At 33.0% G+C, this 22488-nt stretch overlaps 1 protein-coding gene across 2 annotated transcripts in view; it reads left to right on the top strand.

Moving 5' to 3' along the window:
* LOC138321810 (E3 ubiquitin-protein ligase UBR4-like) overlaps positions 1–22488 on the top strand; it is a 97160-nt gene that overhangs the window by 50656 nt on the left and 24016 nt on the right. For both annotated transcript variants that reach the window (XM_069265792.1, XM_069265791.1), the window contains exons 66-94: positions 289–442; positions 907–1111; positions 1457–1570; positions 5162–5287; positions 5574–5741; positions 6123–6200; positions 6606–6653; positions 7415–7585; positions 8035–8113; positions 8638–8835; positions 9354–9525; positions 9952–10099; positions 10553–10638; positions 10889–10976; positions 11411–11539; positions 12041–12105; positions 12427–12666; positions 13060–13198; positions 13704–13829; positions 14268–14414; positions 15006–15160; positions 15388–15499; positions 15981–16163; positions 16481–16565; positions 19316–19461; positions 19722–19863; positions 20149–20416; positions 21251–21392; positions 22025–22280. In XM_069265792.1, the coding sequence (XP_069121893.1) occupies positions 289–442; positions 907–1111; positions 1457–1570; positions 5162–5287; positions 5574–5741; positions 6123–6200; positions 6606–6653; positions 7415–7585; positions 8035–8113; positions 8638–8835; positions 9354–9525; positions 9952–10099; positions 10553–10638; positions 10889–10976; positions 11411–11539; positions 12041–12105; positions 12427–12666; positions 13060–13198; positions 13704–13829; positions 14268–14414; positions 15006–15160; positions 15388–15499; positions 15981–16163; positions 16481–16565; positions 19316–19461; positions 19722–19863; positions 20149–20416; positions 21251–21392; positions 22025–22280 (4170 nt within the window). The remainder of the gene's footprint in view (positions 1–288; positions 443–906; positions 1112–1456; positions 1571–5161; positions 5288–5573; positions 5742–6122; positions 6201–6605; positions 6654–7414; positions 7586–8034; positions 8114–8637; positions 8836–9353; positions 9526–9951; positions 10100–10552; positions 10639–10888; positions 10977–11410; positions 11540–12040; positions 12106–12426; positions 12667–13059; positions 13199–13703; positions 13830–14267; positions 14415–15005; positions 15161–15387; positions 15500–15980; positions 16164–16480; positions 16566–19315; positions 19462–19721; positions 19864–20148; positions 20417–21250; positions 21393–22024; positions 22281–22488) is intronic.

The following is a 22488-nucleotide window of genomic DNA, read 5'->3' as shown; positions in this document are numbered from 1 at the left end:
ACGTTGAATGAGAAAAACAAAAGAAGACGAAAAGTCTTTATATCCCGTGATGAAATTGGAGGAGAAAGCAGCCCCACCTCACTTTATCATTTGGAGGTGGGGTTATTTATATAAATGTCTTACAAACAAGTTTTTGTTATTTTCTGCACTTGTTCACGATGAATTTACCATCATGATTAAACTCTTGTTTGTTATTTACCGTGTACGGTCTGTTTTAGTAGGGTTGACATGCTATGAAATGTTTGGTTTATACAACCGAGTTAATTTTACCCTATCTTGATATTTTAGCCAGTGGACGTAGTAGCGCCTATGGAGAGAGAGACAGAGAGAGCACCATGTTTAGTGCCAGAAGTGAGACGAGCAGTGTGGGCATGCACAGCGGCTCACTTCCTCAGGAAACGGAGGGGTCAGAAATGGACGCCGACTACGATACCAGCGTCAGGTAGGTACCAGTTAATTCAATTAAAACAAAACAAAATCAGTAAGAAAAAGTCTACGTAAAATATATTTGGATAGTTGGATTGTGGTCATTACAAAGAAAAGTTACTAGGTACTGACCACTGGTTGGTTTTTCTCCAGGCACTCTGGCTTTCATCAATTTCCTAAATCTGGCATGTGAAAATATGATATAGAGACTTAACATCAATACCTAAGAGATATAGCGAAACTTTGTTTTCACAGTGTTTAACTTCGTGTTTTCATGACGAAAGATTTTTTCGTTTTTGCTATGATTTAATGTTTGTGATTTACAGTTTGAAAGCCCTGTAATTGCCCTTGTAGTTAAAATGTTTTCTTTGCGGTTTCAGTTCTTGTCGCTCCTGAAATAAAAATTTTTAGTTTTTAATTACTTAAAAATTTTAAATGTGCTTGATATAAGCTGTTTATTCGTTAAATATATGTTAATAGGTTACACAATCTGCGCCTAATCCAACTGGAGCGACTTCTACAATACATACCCGAAGTACGAGAAGTGGGCGGGGTCAGGGCCATACCCTTCATGCAGGTCCTCCTTATGTTGACCTCTGACCTAGATAGTGATGACGAGAAGGATAAGGCGGCGCTGGACAGCGTACTGACCGCTCTTATCAAGGAACTGGACCTCTCTGGACAGGTACGGAATATCATTATTACTAAAAGGGCAAGGAGTGGTTATTTATATATTGTAAGTTTGAGGGATAGTTTCTCACATACAAAGGCTGGCAAATATTTGCATGGGCCAAAAATGTGAAATTATTATTTATCTATTAAAGTACCAGGGATTGTAATTTGGCTTAATATGTATGGCTCACAGACATCTTTAGAACAATTTTCTAAGTGAGGGAAGATTTTTCTTAAATTACAATAATGTGAATTAAGAAATATTTTTTTGATGAAAGTTTTATAGCATTACAATATAACTAATGAGAACTAATGATATTACAGACAGACATTCTTTATCATGATCTGTGTGTTTCAGGGTCTGGAGAATGTGGCATGTAGGAGTAAAAAGTATGAGGTCAAGTTGGTGTTGCTAAGACTACTGAGTGTGTTGTTGTCCAGAACCAAGGCTGGAACTAAACCTTCCTCTGAGGTAAGTCTGTTGAAGACAACGCTTGTCCAGAAAATCATATGCCGTATGTAATAATTTCTTAATCTGCGTTTGTAGCGTAAGAACTTACTTACTTGAGAGTAATCACAAATGTAATACATAATAAGTAATATCTAAAGTGTTAGGGAATCACAAATGTAATAATAAGTAATATCTAAAGTGTTGGGGAATCACAAATGTAATAATAAGTAATATCTAAAGTGTTGGGGAATCACAAATGTAATAATAAGTAATATCTAAAGTAATGGGGAATCACAAATGTAATAATAAGTAATATCTAAAGTAATGGGGAATCACAAATGTAATAATAATAAGTAATATGAATCACAAATGTAATAATAAGTAATATCTAAAGTGTTGATGAATCACAAATGTAATAATAAGTAATATCTGAAGTGTTGGGGAATCACAAATGTAATAATAAGTAATATCTAAAGTAATGGGGTCACAAATGTAATCACACAATGTAATAATAAGTAATATCTAAAGTAATGGGGAATCACAAATGTAAATAAGTATATCTAAGTAAGGAATCACAATGTAAAAAAGTAATCTAAAGTGTTGGGGAATCACAAATGTAATAATAAGTAATATCTAAAGTAATGGGGAATCACAAATGTAATAATAAGTAATATCTAAAGTGTTGGGGAATCACAAATGTAATAATAAGTAATATCTAAAGTAATGGGGAATCACAAATGTAATAATAAGTAATATCTAAAGTAATGGGGAATCACAAATGTAATAATAAGTAATATCTAAAGTGTTAGGGGAATCACAAATGTAATAATAAGTAATATCTAAAGTAATGGGGAATCACAAATGTAATAATAAGTAATATCTAAAGTGTTGGGGAATCACAAATGTAATAATAAGTAATATCTAAAGTAATGGGGAATCACAAATGTAATAATAAGTAATATCTAAAGTGTTGGGGAATCACAAATGTAATAATAAGTAATATCTAAAGTGTTGGGGAATCACAAATGTAATAATAAGTAATATCTAAAGTGTTGGGGAATCACAAATGTAATAATAAGTAATATCTAAAGTGTGGGGGAATCACAAATGTAATAATAAGTAATATCTAATGTTGGGGAATCACAAATGTAATAATAAGTAATATCTAAAGTGTTGGGAATCACAAATGTAATAATAAGTAATATCTAAAGTGTTGGGGAATCACAAATGTAATAATAAGTAATATCTAAAGTGTTGGGGAATCACAAATGTAATAATAAGTAATATCTAAAGTGTTGGGGAATCACAAATGTAATAATAAGTAATATCTAAAGTAATGGGGAATCACAAATGTAATAATAAGTAATATCTAAAGTGTTGGGGAATCACAAATGTAATAATAAGTAATATCTAAAGTAATGGGGAATCACAAATGTAATAATAAGTAATATCTAAAGTGTTGGGGAATCACAAATGTAATAATAAGTAATATCTAAAGTGTTGGGGAATCACAAATGTAATAATAAGTAATATCTAAAGTGTTGGGGAATCACAAATGTAATAATAAGTAATATCTAAAGTGTTGGGGAATCACAAATGTAATAATAAGTAATATCTAAAGTGTTGGGGAATCACAAATGTAATAATAAGTAATATCTAAAGTGTTGGGGAATCACAAATGTAATAATAAGTAATATCTAAAGTGTTGGGGAATCACAAATGTAATAATAAGTAATATCTAAAGTGTTGGGGAATCACAAATGTAATAATAAGTAATATCTAAAGTGTTGGGGAATCACAAAATGTAATAATAAGTAATATCTAAAGTAATGGGGAATCACAAATGTAATAATAAGTAATATCTAAAGTGTTGGGGAATCACAAATGTAATAATAAGTAATATCTAAAGTGTTGGGGAATCACAAATGTAATAATAAGTAATATCTAAAGTGTTGGGGAATCACAAATGTAATAATAAGTAATATCTAAAGTAATGGGGAATCACAAATGTAATAATAAGTAATATCTAAAGTAATGGGGAATCACAAATGTAATAATAAGTAATATCTAAAGTGTTGGGGAATCACAAATGTAATAATAAGTAATATCTAAAGTAATGGGGAATCACAAATGTAATAATAAGTAATATCTAAAGTAATGGGGAATCACAAATGTAATAATAAGTAATATCTAAAGTAATGGGGAATCACAAATGTAATAATAAGTAATATCTAAAGTAATGGGGAATCACAAATGTAATAATAAGTAATATCTAAAGTAATGGGGAATCACAAATGTAATAATAAGTAATATCTAAAGTGTTGGGGAATCACAAATGTAATAATAAGTAATATCTAAAGTGTTGGGGAATCACAAATGTAATAATAAGTAATATCTAAAGTGTTGGGGAATCACAAATGTAATAATAAGTAATATCTAAAAGTGTAATGGGGAATCACAAATGTAATAATAAGTAATATCTAAAGTAATGGGGAATCACAAATGTAATAATAAGTAATATCTAAAGTAATGGGGAATCACAAATGTAATAATAAGTAATATCTAAAGTGTTAGGGAATCACAAATGTAATAATAAGTAATATCTAAAGTGTTGGGGAATCACAAATGTAATAATAAGTAATATCTAAAGTGTTGGGGAATCACAAATGTAATAATAAGTAATATCTAAAGTGTTGGGGAATCACAAATGTAATAATAAGTAATATCTAAAGTGTTGGGGAATCACAAATGTAATAATAAGTAATATCTAAAGTGTTGGGGAATCACAAATGTAATAATAAGTAATATCTAAAGTGTTGGGGGAATCACAAATGTAATAATAAGTAATATCTAAAGTGTTGGGGAATCACAAATGTAATAATAAGTAATATCTAAAGTAATTGGGGGGAATCACAAATGTAATAATAAGTAATATCTAAAGTAATGGGGGAATCACAAATGTAATAATAAGTAATATCTAAAGTAATGGGGAATCACAAATGTAATAATAAGTAATATCTAAAGTAATGGGGAATCACAAATGTAATAATAAGTAATATCTAAAGTGTTGGGGAATCACAAATGTAATAATAAGTAATATCTAAAGTAATGGGGAATCACAAATGTAATAATAAGTAATATCTAAAGTGTTGGGGAATCACAAATGTAATAATAAGTAATATCTAAAGTGTTGGGGAATCACAAATGTAATAATAAGTAATATCTAAAGTGTTGGGGAATCACAAATGTAATAATAAGTAATATCTAAAGTAATGGGGAATCACAAATGTAATAATAAGTAATATCTAAAGTAATGGGGAATCACAAATGTAATAATAAGTAATATCTGAAGTAATGGGGATGTTGTACTACTCGGTATGTTGTAGATATGACTTTGCTGTAAGCATGTTTATAATATAAATTTTGTATATATAAACTATAACCTTTCTTGAGATTAAAACATTACAGCATATCACGCATGTCTTCACTTTCAATACACAGCAACTTTTCTTCATGTGAATTTTGCATAGAATTTTCTCTAATGAATTTGACGTGAAGAAATATTGCCTTTGTATCATTATGGTAATTAATTGAGTTGTTTTATATTTCCAGTCATCCTCGTCCTCCTTCATCAGTAACACATCGGCCTCGGCTCTGATTTCCAGTGATGGGATTACATACTGTCTCAAGATCCTGTGTAGCTTACTGCCCTACTGGAAACAGTTCTCCACTCAGGAGGTAGGTACAACTTATAGGTAATAATTATAATTATACCCTCACAACGAAATAAAGGAGGGGGGTTATACTGGATTTGGGTCGTTTGTCTGTCTGTCTGTAGACACAACAAACAAACAACTCCTCCTCCTAAAGTACTGGAGGGATTTCAAAGAAATAATACTTACACATTGTAGATCTATATATTGATGGGGCTAAGTTTCCTTATTCTGGTTATAACCAAGCTTAGGACACCAAAAGATCATGTCCATTTCAGTATGTTGTATTTATGGCTGTATCTCATTTGTAGGAGGACGGTAGTGCTGTGACAGGACAGTTACTGAAGCCACACCCCACACACCCACCCCCAGATATGTCGCCCTTCTTCTTACGTCAGTATGTCAAAGGCCACGCGAGTGACGTGTTTGAGGACTACCCACAACTTCTCACAGAGATGGTTCTCCGACTCCCATATCAGGTAATATTACAGAGTTACCGCCCTTTGAGACTGGTGTTCATTGTGACGTCATTATTTTCTTATCAATTTCTTTAAAAAAAGATCTAATGTTCTTCCCGCTAGGGCAGATAACTCTGTAATTTGCAAATAGAAAATATATAATACTGGAATAGCTGTTATAGATAAGCTATAGGTGAGCAAAAAGGTCAAGGGTCATTGAGTAATGTTGATAAGAAGCATTCTGAAATAATTTTGTTAATTTTCTATAACTATTCACCATGATGATGTATCGAATGTGTTAAAATCTAAACTGAGGAGGGGGTTACCACATGTGGTTGCTAATGTTCTTTTATTCTCTTTGAAATTGTCATCAATATACATTGTCAATGATCTTTTCCACAGTTGAAGAAGATTTCCGACAGTGTTGCCAATGTGCCAGCTGCCAGCTTTGACTACGTCTGGAACACCACTCTAGCTGAGGTTTGTTATCATCGTTCATCAGAATGTTTGATTTACCTGTATGAGCAGCTTATCAATTTTGTCTTGCTTTCATGGCCAGTATATACTAGGTTTTGGAAATTAATGAGGTTATTTTGTGTAATATGTTGATTTAAAGAAACCAATATGGGATGTGGGTAAAGTACAATTTACAATTGATTAGTCCTAACTTCCGGTGATTATGACCTCTTATTTTGACATGATTTTTGTAACATCACAATCACCAGAAGGCTTCACCCATGTCATTTTGGTGTCTCAAAACCTCCATATTGATTTGTTTGAAGACTAGCTGACTAATGTTGGTATTCTCACATTATTTTTGGAAAGTGAAAATCGTTCTCTGTTTTAGCCTATGAATACCACATCAGGATTTTATTTCTTTTGTAGTACATGATGACACAGCAGACACCCTTCGTCAAAAGACAAGTGCGCAAAGTAAGTCAAGTGCTATGTACTTGAACACTGATTATATACCAAAAGAATGTTTTATAAACTAGCTGGTACATATTTAATTTTAAATTCTATGATGTCGTTTAAAATATCATATTCTAACTTAAGATTGTATAGCTTAATGCATAATTCTCAAACATTCTTTAAATACCAAAAAAAAAAAAAAAAAAAAAAATGATTTTCAAATAGTATTAAATTGATGTAAATAGGGAATCTTACATGAGTAGCTACCAGTATATTTATCACATAACTTTTATTTATAGAAATATAAGCAAAACTTTAGATTTCATCTCTTTATAAAACAGTAGAAATCCGACTTGGATGTGACGTTTCCGTCTACTGAGACAATCATACAACGTCATGTATAGATTATGACGTCAAAACTACCTGTGACGTCACAATAGTGTTATTTGACATGTGTCTTACGATATTTCTGACGTGACCATATGACATTGCTAGACAGTCTAGTTATGTGATAAAAGGTTTTCCCTTCCCATCTATAAAGATTTCCATAAATGTTTCAAACTTCATATTCCTTATGTCTGTTTGATTGTGTTTGATGTCTTTTCTTTGAAATTGAAAGCAAGGGAAGCCTACAGTGTTTCCTTTGTCCATCTAGGGGACATTTATGTCTTACAGATATTGCTAATTAAACAAACGATAAAAAGTATCTAAGACCCATTCTTAATGATTACTCAGATAGAGAGTGTTATTTTACATTACTGATATATGGTTCATCGTTACAGTTACTGCTGTTTATCTGTGGGACAAAAGATAAGTACCGCCAGTTGAGGGATCTGTACGCCGTCGAGTCCCACCTTCATACAGTAATGGACCAGTGTAGGGAAGGAGGACTCACCGTGAACGACAGTACACCCACTCCAATTATACTGTCATACGACACTCTACTTAACATTGTAAGGACATGATGACACTCTTCTCGAAAGTTAACATTGTCATCTAAACACTTGAGAATAATTGGTAAAACCCACATGGATTCTTGCATTCTTATACCTATAATGAAAATTTTAGCAAATTTAAATTTTTAATGACGCTACGTATCATAATCATTATCATCTCAATGTTGTAAGAAAATAGTTGGTGCAACACTTTCCTTTACCTAGTATGAAATCAAATATAATTGAATTTAAGGTTATAGTTTTTAATCATATAGTTGCTAATATTCGCTGGTGCTTTAATGACACTTTAAAAGACTACAAATATACTTCTCAAAAATAAACCCCCGTAAGGAAGTTCTAAACAGTAAATCACGAAAATTTACACCCACAAAATGTAAAAAACTATACAGTAATATAAAGATTGGATGATAATTTTTCCAATGTAACTGTGACGTGTATGTCGGTAGGTGGAGCATCTGAAGATCTGTGCTGAGATTGCCAGTGAACGCCCGGTCAATTGGCAGTTGTATTGTAAAGACAATCAAGGTATGTGACAATATTAACATATATATATATCAATGTTTTTCTGAGCAAAATTACAAAAAATCAGAAAATACTCGGGGGGGGGGGGGGGGCAGGCTTATTGCTGGACATGGTTTTAGGGTTTAATTAGTTTAACATCGTATTAAAAGCCAGGGTCATGTAAGTGCCAGGTTTGTTTGAGGAGAGCCGGAGTACCTGGAGAAAAACTACCAACCAGCATTCAGTACATGGCAAGTCCCCCACATGGGATTCAAACTCCCGCTTCAGAGATGCTTGTGGTAATATGTTGAGACATGTTTACCACTCATCTAGCGCGACCCTATGCTGGACGTGACCCTAGTTCAAAAAGACTTCATGAAAATGGAAAGGGACATATTCCTGGTAAAAATACAATAGAGAAATAGCAAACATATCCAATAACAATTTTATCACAACAGTATACTTTTTATATCTAAGCTAAGTTTACAATGGTGTTGGTCTATTCTGTACAAATTTTCTACCATTAAGTTCTGTTGATTGTGTTACAGGAGTGTTGGCATTCCTAGTAAGGGCCAGTATTGTATTAGACGAGGGAGTGGCCCCGACTGTCCTCCAGCTGCTACAGTGTGCCCTGTGTGGGTCAAAGGGCCCTGGCACAGGTCACACAGGGTCAGGGGGTGGGGCTGCCACCAGCTCACCGGCCAAACACAAGAAAGACAAGGACAAAGACAAAGATAAAAACGAGGGTAGGTGTTCAAACGCCAAACACAAAGATGAGGAAAAGTGTACAGCAAGCAATACATCAGAGTCTCAGATTTTCGGGGAATATGACAACAATAGGGAAAACACAAATTGAATATTTTCGCATTAAAGACATCTAGATAGAAAATAGTCACCTCTTTAGAAAGTGTATTCTAGATTCGGGCAATAAGTTATTTCGTATGTATTTCCAGTACTTACACTTACATACGTTGCTATTTCCAGAGACTAATTATTACTTATTACTGTTTACCCTGTAAAAGAACAAAATACACCATACCCAGATGTGAAAATCATTCTTATAACCCTGACTTGTAATAATGGGCATAGTTTTAACCAACATTAATTCTGTCCTGTCCTATCTGAACATGTCCTGTCATGTCCCACCTTGTCACATCTCATCCTGTCTTATTTTGATATATGGAGTCTGGGGAATTCTTGTTTCACTGATATTTCTAGTTGATGAAATGGTAATTGATAGAAACTTTATTTTCTATTTGTCCAGATTCAGATGATGGTCAGCGCCATGATGAAGCATTGTGTGTCAACCTGGTACAGTTGTTGAACCGTGTCTTGGATAAAGACCTGATGGTTCGCTTTCTCCGTACTTTCCTCCTCGAGTCGAACGCCACGAGCATACGCTGGCAAGCTCACAGTCTCCTCTACAACATCTACAAGTAAGTCCACAATCCTTTTGTTAAAGTTTTATAAAGAAATGTGATATATCGTGTAGCAATTTATTTTCACAGTTCAAAATTTTAGCAACTTTATCTTCAAACGAGAAAATTTAATTTCAGTGGTTCTAAATTTTCGGGATCTTGTTTTATGCCTGAGGGTATCTATGATTCAAGCATTTGTTAATAGTTAGCATATAGAATTTTTGAGAGCATAGAAATGTCCCGCGAAATTGCAAAAATTTTACCCAGCGAAAATAATCGACTATGCAGTGTAACACATGCACAGAAGAGGTGGAGGGTTACTATTTGAATGACGACTCCTTAACCACTGAACCGCTATGATCATCATTATTTGATATGTTTTTGTATTAGGAATTCAAGGTTTTCAATAAATATAAAAAAATGATGAATATGTGTTTGTTCCAGGAACTCGAGCCTGTCCGAGCAGGAACATCTCCTGGAACTGATGTGGGGACTTTGGAAGGAGCTTCCGCTGTACGGACGGAAAGCTGCTCAGTTTGTGGACCTCCTCGGATACTTTGTACTCAAGACACCACAAACATCAGAGAAAAAGGTATTCCACAGGAAAAAGACTGGAATACTTAGGGTTCCAAAAAAATTAGGGAGAAGATCAATCTAAAAGGGATATACAATGTCCTTTAGCTTTCTTTATGCAATTCAATTCAGTGATCAAATATCAATTGTAATTTGTAATGATGTTGCAGGGGTTTCTATTATTGTCAAGAGTGATATTAATTGACTTCATCATTCTAACTAGATCAGTTCCTTGCCGAATCCATGCCTAGTAAATAAAATACTAAATGTTCCAGGGGAGATAACCCACTCTTACAACTAATAAATATTTATTTTTGAATATTGATGGTCAAACTAATTTGCTGCCGATTGTCTTTATAAAGAATGTATTCATTTATGACATCATTTCCATAGTTTTTGCAGAAATTTATAAAATTAAAAAAGATCAAGACATTTTCCATGATTTATGCATTAATATTATGTTTACTTTCAGACCAAGCAATATCTAGAGAAGGCTATCTCAGTGCTGAAGGAGGAGAACCAGATACTATCAAACCACCCTAACGCCCAGATCTACAAGTGAGTATTGACAAAAATCTCTTCAAGACATATGATATTTATGTGGGGGCTATTTAGCAGACATCTGTAATAGTTCCCATTAATACTTGTACCAATGGAATCAACATTCTGGACAAAAATTTCTCTCTAACAACGAAAAAATTTTTTTGCTAGTTTTTGGTTCAAATCGCAAAAATTTTTAATTGCAAAAATAACTGACTCTATGAATAAGTTATGCATAGATAATTACTGATATGTGGTTTTTGTACAGTATGCTACAGGGACTGGTAGACTTTGACGGTTACTATCTGGAGAGTGACCCTTGTCTTGTGTGTAACAACCCCGAGGAGGAATCCACGGTAAGGATCGACCATTCTAGATTTACCCTGATTTATAGTCTTCATTGACTGTACACAAGATACGCGAAGCAGAGCATGTTACTTGTAAATAGTACATTTGGAGATATCATAATATTGAATACTGTGTAAAATCTTTCTCTCATGCGATAAAAATAAATAATCATGAAAACTAATATCCACAAGTACAAAGCACAAAAATTATATTAAGTTGACTTGAAACACTTTTTTAATATGAAAATTACGTAAGGGTGTAAGTTCTGCTAATTATGCTAAGGACACTTGATCACGAAAATTTTCAATGCAAGTACTATTTTGTGAATGTATATGAACTATGCTGCTAAAATTCTGAAGGTATATCTCGCAAAATCTTATGCTAGAGAATGATATTGACGACATGTAAGAATTCAAATCTAATTGCTTGTGGATTTTTTCAGAACCTGAAGCTATCTGCCATTAAAGTAGATTCAAAGTTCACCACCACCACACAGATTGTGAAACTGGTCGGAAGTCATACCATCTCCAAGATATCTCTCCGCATTAGTGACCTTAAACGCACCAAGATGGTAAGCTCTGTTTGGAAAACGTTATCGTCCATGATACCGATATAGCTGATAAACATTTGATAAGCAATGCAGGATCTTTTCTAGGAGTTGACAAATATTTTTAGAATATTTCTCTACATACAACAAAAAAAAAGAAAATTTTGCTAAAAATGCCTTTAAATTTGTAATAGGACATAAGTAATATTACTAGGTCAATAATTAAGGTGAAGCAAACTCTAAGGTTGTTTCACAGTCTAGAAACTCATTATAAAAGAAGTACAGTAAAACCTGCCTTAACAGCTACCTCTATATAAAGACCACCTGCTTAATAAGACCACTATTCTGGTGTCCTAAATGACTGATTTTAACACAATTCAACCAGTGTATAAAGACCACCTGGCTATAAAAAGACCAGTTTTTCTCTGTCTACTGAGCCATCTTTCTAGACAGATGTCCATTGTGTGGTCTTTATAGACAAGTTTGAGCGTATTCTGATTGTGATGATTTGTCTACTTGCCACAGGTACGCGTGCTGAACATCTACTACAACAACCGGACAGTACAGGCTGTGGTGGAGCTTAAAAACAAGTGAGTATAACAAAATTAATACACTTACTTTAATAATAAATAAACATAAACAAAATTTTGTGTCTGGAATTTGGCGAATTTTAAGTCTTGTAGAATCATTAAAATATTGTATAGCTGATAACTATTTGGGGAAAGTATATTTACAATTTTGCGGAATATAGTAGTTTTTAAGTCCTAATTGTTAAGTCTGGTATTCATATAATGGAATTTTTCTTATGCATGGACATTTTTTTATATCCAAAACTCAAAATTTTTTTATCTGCAAAAATGACAGTATTAATAAACTTTACTTTTACAAACTTTTTTGTTGTTATTTTACAGACCAGGACTTTGGCACAAGGCGAGGAAGGTGACATTGTCCGCGGGGCAGACTGATGTCAAGGTGGACTTCCCAATCCCAATAGTGGCCTGTAACCTGATGATAGAGTACGCCGACTTCTACGACAACCTACAGGCCACGGCCGAGACACTCCAGTGTCCACGCTGTAGCGCCTCCGTACCTGCCAACCCAGGCGTGTGTGGTAACTGTGGAGAGAACGTTTTCCAGTGTCATAAGTGCAGGTACTAATGATGAGAACAGTACAAAATCTGAAAATTTCACATGTTTGGATTAATTATGATTTAGTTTTTAATAAGTAAGGGGTTATATAGTTTTAACCATGTTCATTTTGCCGTGTCCGCTTTGATATGTGGAGACGGGCATTTTTGTCTTGTAGACATGTAAGTCATGTCTTTCCAATTACACAATATCAAGACATCTTTTATAAAACTGCTGTATAAGATGCCAATATCTACATAATCATAATAAAATATAAAAAAAATGTTAAAGAGTTATCCTTCTATGAAATTTTAAATAGCTTTTGTGAAATTCTTTCTTATTTTTGTGAAATCTTACTCCTGCAAAATCTGACTTACGTGAAAGTTTGACTTACTTCTGTGTTTGAATGTTACCAGGGCGATTAATTACGATGAGAAGGATCCGTTCCTGTGTAACGCCTGTGGCTTCTGTAAATATGCCAAATTTGACTTCACCCTGACAGCCAAAACATGCTGTGCTGTCGACCCCATAGAGAATGAAGAGGACCGTAAAAAGGTAGGGGTAATAAATGTTTGTTATAGCAGATATGAAGGATGTGATTCCTCCTCTTTTTAGAGAATTCCCTCTGATTGTTTCTGTCAGAGAAGCAAATCATGTCAGATGTTGTCTAACATCATAAAATGACCTATTTAAACATCAGGGGAAGGGTTTCCTTTCATTTGTCGAGACATTTCCTCGATTTGCTGATAGGATCAATCACATCCCTGGACAATATCACGAAAGAAAATAATCTTAAGAAAGTATAACATCCAAATTATATTGTGTCAAACTCTGACTTTGACAGTTTTGTGCAAAGAATGTAAAACTTTCTTTTTATGTGTCAGTATTGATTTTGAAAAAAAGTCAAATATTTTCTTTGATCTCAAAGACTTTGCTTAAATTGTTAGGGTATTTCTTTGGCTGTTGATCGTTAAAAATGTTTCTCTATCCTGGGAATGAAATGGAGAAGGGATCATTTTGTCTGTTTCTAATACACTAATTTCTGATTTCTCTCCTCTAGACTATCTCCACCATCAACAGTCTGTTAGAGAAGGCGGACAGGATCTACAAACAGTTACAACACCATCGTCCACTGTTGGAGCAGCTTTTAGTCCAGGTCACGGAGCACAGCTCAGAGAAACTGCCGGTATGACACTCCGAGTTTAGTTATCACTTGAACTCTGTGTTTTTTTTAAAAAAACTGTCATTATTAATAATACTTATATTTTCATTTAAATAATAAAGAAGGAAAGTAAATTTTAAATAATTTAAAAAAAATATGCTTGAAATTGTTAAGGAAAAAAAAAAGTTCAAATTCATTAGTAGGATCTGTAAATTTCTTATCTTCTCATCTTCATCTTTAGCATTTGGCTTTAATATTTAAGTATCAGTTATTTTCTACCATAAAAATTCCCTTAAAGAGAATTTAAAGGTTTGGTTTTGATATGATATCAAAGAACTATTAGGCCAAGCCTAGGCCTAATGAAGAACAGTTAAAAATCATATCAAGGGTACCAAAATCAGTGGCCAATAGATAAAAATGTGTGTTTGTGGAATGAAACCAAAGTTAATGTTTCCCTGACAGGATGAGACTGTTACCGTAGGAGGAGGAGGAGGTGGAGCCGGGGCGGCCATTACCAACAGTAATGTCAACAAATCTATACAGCAACTCGCCATCAAGTACTGTAGCGAATGTAAATCTTCCTTCGATGATCTGAGCAAGACTATTCAGGTAATTCTCAAAATATGGTCAAATTTTATTATCAAACTTTATAAATCCCACTTTAACCTAATAAGACACTCGGTTCTTACCTGTGAAAATGTATAAGATGTACTTTATGCTTTATCAAAAGTGTGTAGAAAAAAAGCAGTCTACAGTATAGATCGAGTTTTCAATTCGCATCATCCATACTTTGCAATTTTTATAACAGAATATATTCACGGGGTTTTAATTTAGCGGTACATCGATTCCTCTATATGCAATATTAGCTCTTTTGCATAACAGTTATATTTCACTATCCTGATATTTTGAATTTAATAGCAAATTTCAGAAAAATTGTGAATATAGCAAAAATGAAGCCCCTGCAAAATTTACGTGCTTTACAGTATTTGAGAGTAATAATTGATTCTTGCATTATTAGTTTGTGTGCGAGAATTACATTTTGTTGCACTCATAAACATATGATGTATTACAATCAATACTTACTCACATTAGCAGAATTTGCATTCTATAATCAATATGTAATAATTAAGAAAGATATTAGCAAACTCTACTACATAGTAATTGAAAAGCATCTGACGGTGTTTTTTTTATAATTAACAGAAAGTGTTGGCCTGTCGTAAAGAATTGGTTGAATACGACTGTCAGCAGAGAGAGGCAGTGGCCGCAGCTAGTCGTGCCTCCCCACTGTCATCTCCCCGCGACATGGCAGACAAGGTCAAGGAGGTTGCCTGTAAACCCAAGGCCACCAAAAACATGTAAGTTAAACCCGAGACCACCAAAAATATGTAAGTTGCACACAATCACCCAGCAATGGTAAATTGTTCAAGGTAGTTTGTCAATTTACATCCACTAAAAGGAATAAAATCCTTATCCTAATTTTCATGTTAACGAAATCATTCAGTGAAGCACATGTTGATTAAGGAATAAAGTATGTTTTCTAAGTTTTTGATCAACTGAATTTATCAAATTTAATTATTTTCAGTGGACGTCCCAGTAACTGTTACGGCTGTGCCAGCTCTGCTGTTGAACATTGTATCACACTACTTAGGGCCCTGGTCACCAATACTAACCTTCGTCAGATCCTCTGTAGTCAGGTAAGCCCTCGACCCTAAGGTCAGGTAGGCTCTCCAATAATCTTTAGTCAGATTCAAAGCTCAGGTAATTTCACAAGGGTCATCTAACTTCTTAAGTCAAAGGTCATGTAACTTTGTAACTAAAAGGTCATGTAATTCAAAGGTCATATAACTTTGTAAATCAGAGGTCATATAATTCAAAGGTCATGCAAGGTCTTAAATCAAAGGTCTTTTTACTCAATGGTCTTGTAACTTTGTAACTCTATGGACATGAAACTTTGTAACTCAAAGGACATGTAAATTGTAACTTCGTAACTCAAAGGACATGTAACTTGTAACTTTGTAACTCAAAGGACATGCAGGTCCTTCATTCAAAGGTCATTGAAGCTTTCAGGTAAATTTTGTAAGAAAATCTGTTTTCAGGCAAGGTCTCACAAAAATTAAAAGAAAAATGAATGTGTTGTGTAATTTGTATTACAGTGTATGATTTGATGTTTTGTAGGGGATGATCAAAGAGTTGATTGACTTTAACTTAAGACACGGAACTCTTCATGTGAGGACGGAAGTCCGTCAGCTTCTCTGCCTCCTGACCAAGGACAGTCGGCGAGGTACAGAGGAGATGAATAACCTCATCATGACTCGCATCGCGGCCGCCCTCAAGGGTCATTTCTCAAATCCTGACCTGGTAAGTTCCATATAGAATAAACTTGCATCGCGGCCGCCCTCAAGAGTCAATACATGAAATAAATTGATTTTGATATTATTTTTTTGAGAAAGTTAAAAGTTATGTCATCAGTTTGTGATATTCTTTTACAAATAATTTTAAAATCTATACCTACAAAGATGTATAGATGCAGAGAAAGCTTAGCTTAGAGAAATGATCAACTTGATCTCCAATATTTTGCTTGTAAAGCATTGATTTCCTTTGTGTTTAAATAGTCTTGCAAGGAAAATCATCAGCATGTAATGTAAAATATTTGATAGCTGATATTTGTGTTGTAGGGATCCTCTGTGAGACATGAGATCCTCCTATTAGCTCGGTCACTTCAGGAACAGGATAGCTGTTGGGAACAGAGGGTCCGCTGTGGTAAGTAGATAAATGTGTAGGCTTATTGATATCACTTATAAAAAAAAAAAAAAAAAACGGAAAATTATTTACCTGATATTTAAGAATCTTAAACTTTAGGTTAATAAGTTTGAACAATCTAATGTTAGATTATTAAGGCAGCAGACCTTTACCTTGTAGTAATGAGCTACATTAATTTTATCATTTTAGTAATAAGACTATTTTAATGGACTTTCATCGTTTTAGTAATGAGACTATTTTAATGGACTTTCATCATTTTAGTAATGAGACTATTTTAATGGACTTTCATCATTTTAGTAATGAGACTATTTTAATGGACTTTCATCATTTTAGTCATAAGACTATTTTAATGGACTTTCATCATTTTAGTCATAAGACTATTTTAATGGACTTTCATCATTTTAGTAATGAGACTATTTTAATGGACTTTCATCGTTTTAGTAATGAGACTATTTTAATGGACTTTCATCGTTTTAGTAATGAGACTATTTTAATGGACTTTCATCGTTTTAGTAATGAGACTATTTTAATGGACTTTCATCGTTTTAGTAATGAGATTATTTTAATGGACTTTCATCGTTTTAGTAATGAGACTATTTTAATGGACTTTCATCATTTTAGTAATGAGATTATTTTAATAGACTTTCATCATTTTAGAAATGAGACTATTTTAATGGACTTTCATCGTTTTAGTAATGAGACTATTTTAATGGACTTTCATTATTTTAGTAATGAGACTATTTTAATGGACTTTCATCGTTTTAGTAATGAGACTATTTTAATGGACTTTCATTATTTTAGTAATGAGACTATTTTAATGGACTTTCATCATTTTAGTAATGAGACTATTTTAATATTCCTTCATTATTTTAGTAATAAGACTATTTTTATTGACTTTCATTATTTTTAGTAATGAGACTATTTTAATGGACTTTCATTATTTTAGTCATAAGACCATTTTAATGGACTTTCATCATTTTAGTAATGAGACTATTTTAATGGACTTTCATTATTTTAGTCATAAGACTATTTTAATGAACTTTCATCATTTTAGTAATAAGACTATTTTAATGGACTTTCATCGTTTTAGTAATGAGACTATTTTAATGGACTTTCATCATTTTAGTAATGAGACTATTTTTAATGGACTTTCATTATTTTAGTAATGATACTATTTTAATGGACTTTCATCATTTTAGTCATAAGACTATTTTAATGGACTTCCATCATTTTAGTAATGAGCCTATTTTAATAGACTTTCAATATTTTAGAAATGAACTATTTTAATGGACTTTCATCATTTTAGTAATGAGACTATTTTAATGGACTTTCATCATTGGACTTTTTAATGGACTTTCCTTCATTTTAGTGAGACTATTTTAATGGACTTCATATTTTAAATGGAGCTTTTATGACTATTTTAGAATGAGACTTTTATGACTTATTTTTAGTAATGAGACTATTTTAATGGACTTTCATTATTTTAGTCATAAGACCATTTTAATGGACTTTCATCATTTTAGTAATGAGACTATTTTAATGGACTTTCATTATTTTAGTCATAAGACTATTTTAATGGACTTTCATCATTTTAGTAATAAGACTATTTTAATGGACTTTCATCATTTTAGTAATGAGACTATTTTAATGGACTTTCATTATTTTAGAAATGAGACTATTTTAATGGACTTTCATCATTTTAGTAATGAGACTATTTTAATGGACTTCCATCATTTTAGTCTTAAGACTATTTTAATGGACTTTCATTATTTTAGAAATGAGACTATTTTAATGGACTTTCATCATTTTAGTAATGAGACTATTTTAATGGACTTCCATCATTTTAGTCTTAAGACTATTTTAATGGACTTTCATTATTTTAGAAATGAGACTATTTTAATGGACTTTCATCGATTTTAGTAATAAGACTATTTTAATGGACTTTCATCATTTTAGTAATAAGACTATTTTAATGGACTTTCATTATTTTAGTAATGAGACTATTTTAATGGACTTTCATCTTTTAGTATGGACTATTTTAATGACTTTCATCTATTTTAGTAATATGAGAGACTATTTTAATGGACTTTCATCATTTTAGTATGACTATTTATGGACTTCTATTTTAGTATAAGACTATTTTAATGGACTTTCATATTTTAGTAATGAGACTATTTTAATGGACTTCCATCATTTTAGTCATAAGACTATTTTAATGGACTTTCATATTTTAGAATGAGACATGGACTTTCATTTTTAGTAATGAGACTATTTTAATGGACTTCATCATTTTAGTCATTTTTTAATGTTCATCATTTTAAGAGACTATTTTAATGGACTTTCATTATTTTAGAAATGAGACTATTTTAATGGACTTTCATTATTTTAGTAAATGAGACTATTTTAATGGACTTTCATCATTTTAGTAATGAGACTATTTTAATGGACTTTCATCATTTTAGTAATGAGACTATTTTAATGGACTTTCATCATTTTAGTAATGAGACTATTTTAATGGACTTTCATCATTTTAGTAATAAGACTATTTTAATGGACTTTCATCATTTTAGTAATAAGACTATTTTAATGGACTTTCATCATTTTAGTAATGAGACTATTTTAATGGACTTTCATCGTTTTAGTAGTGAGACTATTTTAATGGACTTTCATCATTTTAGTAATGAGACTATTTTAATGGACTTTCATCATTTTAGTAATAAGACTATTTTGATTGACTTTTATCATTCTAGTAATGAGACTGTTTCTGATGGGGATGCAGCTGAAACAGCCTGTAATCATGGACAGTATTACTCTGCCGTGTCTCCGAATCCTACAACATCTCATAGAGCCGTTTAGAGCCACTGTAAACGCCACTGTAACCATGGTAAATGAGAAGGTAATTGAAACTTATGCTTAACCAAACAACTTTCCAAGTATTCTATATGTGATAGCAAGTCCTTACATGACCTGGCTGTTAATAGGACGTAAATTTAATAAAACATAATAACATGGAATTACAGCATGCTTACAAGACTCCCAATTTTGCTTTTTATGCCTTCAAATTCCTAATTCAAAAAGCCATTAAGAATAGGCCCTCAAACCTTCAAACAATGTCCCTCTGGATTTGCTTTTGAGAAGTTTTACTCTGTTTTACAGGATAACAGAGGGGCGGAGGTACAAACAGCGTCATCGAGTGTCGCACAGCTACCTCCCGAACTCCATGTCAACAGTAAAGCATGGCTGGCTGGAGACCCGCGGAACTCTTTCCAGACATGGCGTAAACGTCTTCCCAAGAAAGGTATGTTCGCTTTGATTTACCTGTAAATGTACATGAATAGGCACCTTCTTTGTAAACTTTTTACAGACCATCAAGTAGATTATTTTGTCACTAATTTATTCTACATCATAGCAGACACAATTTTTTCAGCTGAATTTTAGAATACAAAAAAAAAAATGAGGTCATAAATTGCCTTGAATCGTTTAAAAATATATAACTGTTGGAGAATTTAGCCATTTTCATTGAAAATTCAACTTTTTTCTCGATTAAATAATGTTATGTCCAATACTGCCATGCATTTTCCAGTGTCCATTGAATCTGGAGATAAACCAAAGGAGAAGCTAAACAGGAAGGAGGTACGAGCACGCTATCTAATGGAGAAGTATGCCACTCGGTGGCGCCAAAAGATGTGGAAGACGCCTGCTGTCCCGCTGAAGTTGACACAGACAACATGGCTGAGACAGGCTATGTTCTCTCCATCGTCCAGATCAGCCCGACAGACAGCTTGTAGCATCGTGGAATCCATAGCTCAAATTCCAACTCGAAAGAAAGAGATCATCGACATGCTGACTCTGTAAGTCTATTTACTTAAACCTCGGATAAAGAAAACTTGGTTGAAACAAATTTCCGTGTATTAAGAAATATAAACTACTAATCATTGATTGCAGGCCTATATAATATTCATGATATTACTATCTGGTAATATAACAGTACTGCAAATGTTTTATGTGACAATTTTGTAAAGAAATTGTGCTCCAAAGATTCACTGTACGTGTTATAGACTTTAGTAATGTGTACCATCATCCTGATATGAACCTGTTGAGAAAGTGAAGGCAGATAATAGCTTAACATATATGTATACATGCATATGTATTAGTTATAGAAAATATATTTCTTTGAAAGATTAAAGATGCTCCACCGCCGACAGAGCATAAATGATGTTAATCATTTGAACAATAATTGGTGTTTAATCGTGTATATATATGCCTAATTAACACAAAAAGTAATACAAAATAATTTATTTCGCCTTTGGTGCATGCGCAATCAGTACTTCATTCCATATAGGATATAGTGTCACAGATTTTTTTCGGGATGCAATTAATTATTTTTCATATATTTAACTTTAAGTAAAATTAGAAGCTCAGACTTTTCAATGGTGGTAAAGGTGTAAATTAATTAACTTTTATAACTGAAGAAAAATACTAAATCGTCTGCTCCTGTTTTTTATAGTGAAAAAATACCATTTGTCAGCGGTGGAGCATCTTTAACAAAATGGAAAATAAAAGTAATTCATATATTGAGTTCAGCTTTAGCCTCAATAGGAGTGTGACACATCTAAGCATTTATTGATAAAATACCTAGGTTGTTCACTTAATTTTTATAGCCAAACCTTCATATCATCTTTCAGTTGCCTGGATGATATTGGACAGAGTGGCGAGAATGCTACCAATTTCCTGGTGCTCTATAAACGCCTTATATCTCAGAGCTCGTGGAAGTTTTATCTCGCATCAAAGGGTCTGCTATTCCATATAGGCGAACTCATCACCAAGGCAAGTTCTGGTCACTGTTAGTGTAACATGGTCATGTTTTTATCTCTCTGAGGAAATTTTTTTGTCTTTATGAAATATTGTATGCACCAATAATCTAATGTAAAAGTGGAAATGTACGCTAATTATGCGAAAGTCGCTTGATTGCGAAAATTCCTTCCCGAGCGTAATATTTTATACATGTATGAACTTTAATGTTAGAAGTCTAAAAGTAATATCTATCATGAAAATAGCAACACTGCAAAAGTGGTTTTATGCAAAAGGTCTTTATACAGAGGTAATCTCTAAGGCAGGTTGTAGTTACATAATTTATGTATGTAATGTAAGATAATTTTTGTATTGATAGTAATGGTTTTACTATGAAACATTTAAGTTTAAATATAAAGTATCATATTCTACTCCTCGCAAATATTGTTCGTTTTAAGCTGCTACATAAAATCATGTTTTTTGCCATATTAGTCCAACTTTGTTAACATATATTAGATATCAAACATCATCAATTTCCATGTTCCATGAAAGTTGAAAGAATTCTCCCTCATGTAGCTAGATGAAGTATTGTTATGTAAGAGGGTATTAATTTGATAATAGACTGTACATATTTACTCAGTGTACTAAATTCCACCATATCCATGCAGGAGGTAGAACAGCTCCAGCATTTAGAAGAGACGACCTTGACCTCTGACCTCGCCCAAGGATTTGCCCTGAAGGCCTTGATAGAGTTACTGGCCTTGTTTGTGGAGGAGGAAGTGATCAAACTGTTGTATAAGAACAGATTAGTGGGGTACGTTCTAAACGGCTACCTGTCGCTACGGAAACTGGTCGTACAGAGGACGAAGCTCATCGATGATACGCAGGATAAACTGCTCGAGCTACTTGAGGAGCTCACTACAGGTAAGGCTCACTCGGTGTGAATTATGAATAGAATCTTAAGTTCACTATTGTGGTCTTTGTATTGGATAGGAAGCCCATTATGATGTCTTTATATAATTAATAATATGATGTCAGGAAACAGTGACATTACGTCGTCAGGGTCCAGGTTTTCAAAGGGTGCATGGTTCGATTAATCACTTGATAATGAAATTTTTCATTTTTTTCTTTT

The sequence above is a fragment of the Argopecten irradians genome, chromosome 4 (assembly GCF_041381155.1).
Source record: "Argopecten irradians isolate NY chromosome 4, Ai_NY, whole genome shotgun sequence".
Lineage (NCBI taxonomy): Eukaryota > Metazoa > Mollusca > Bivalvia > Pectinida > Pectinidae > Argopecten > Argopecten irradians.
The sequence above is the reverse complement of the archived record's forward strand: the minus strand, read 5'-3'. Positions and strand labels throughout refer to the sequence as shown.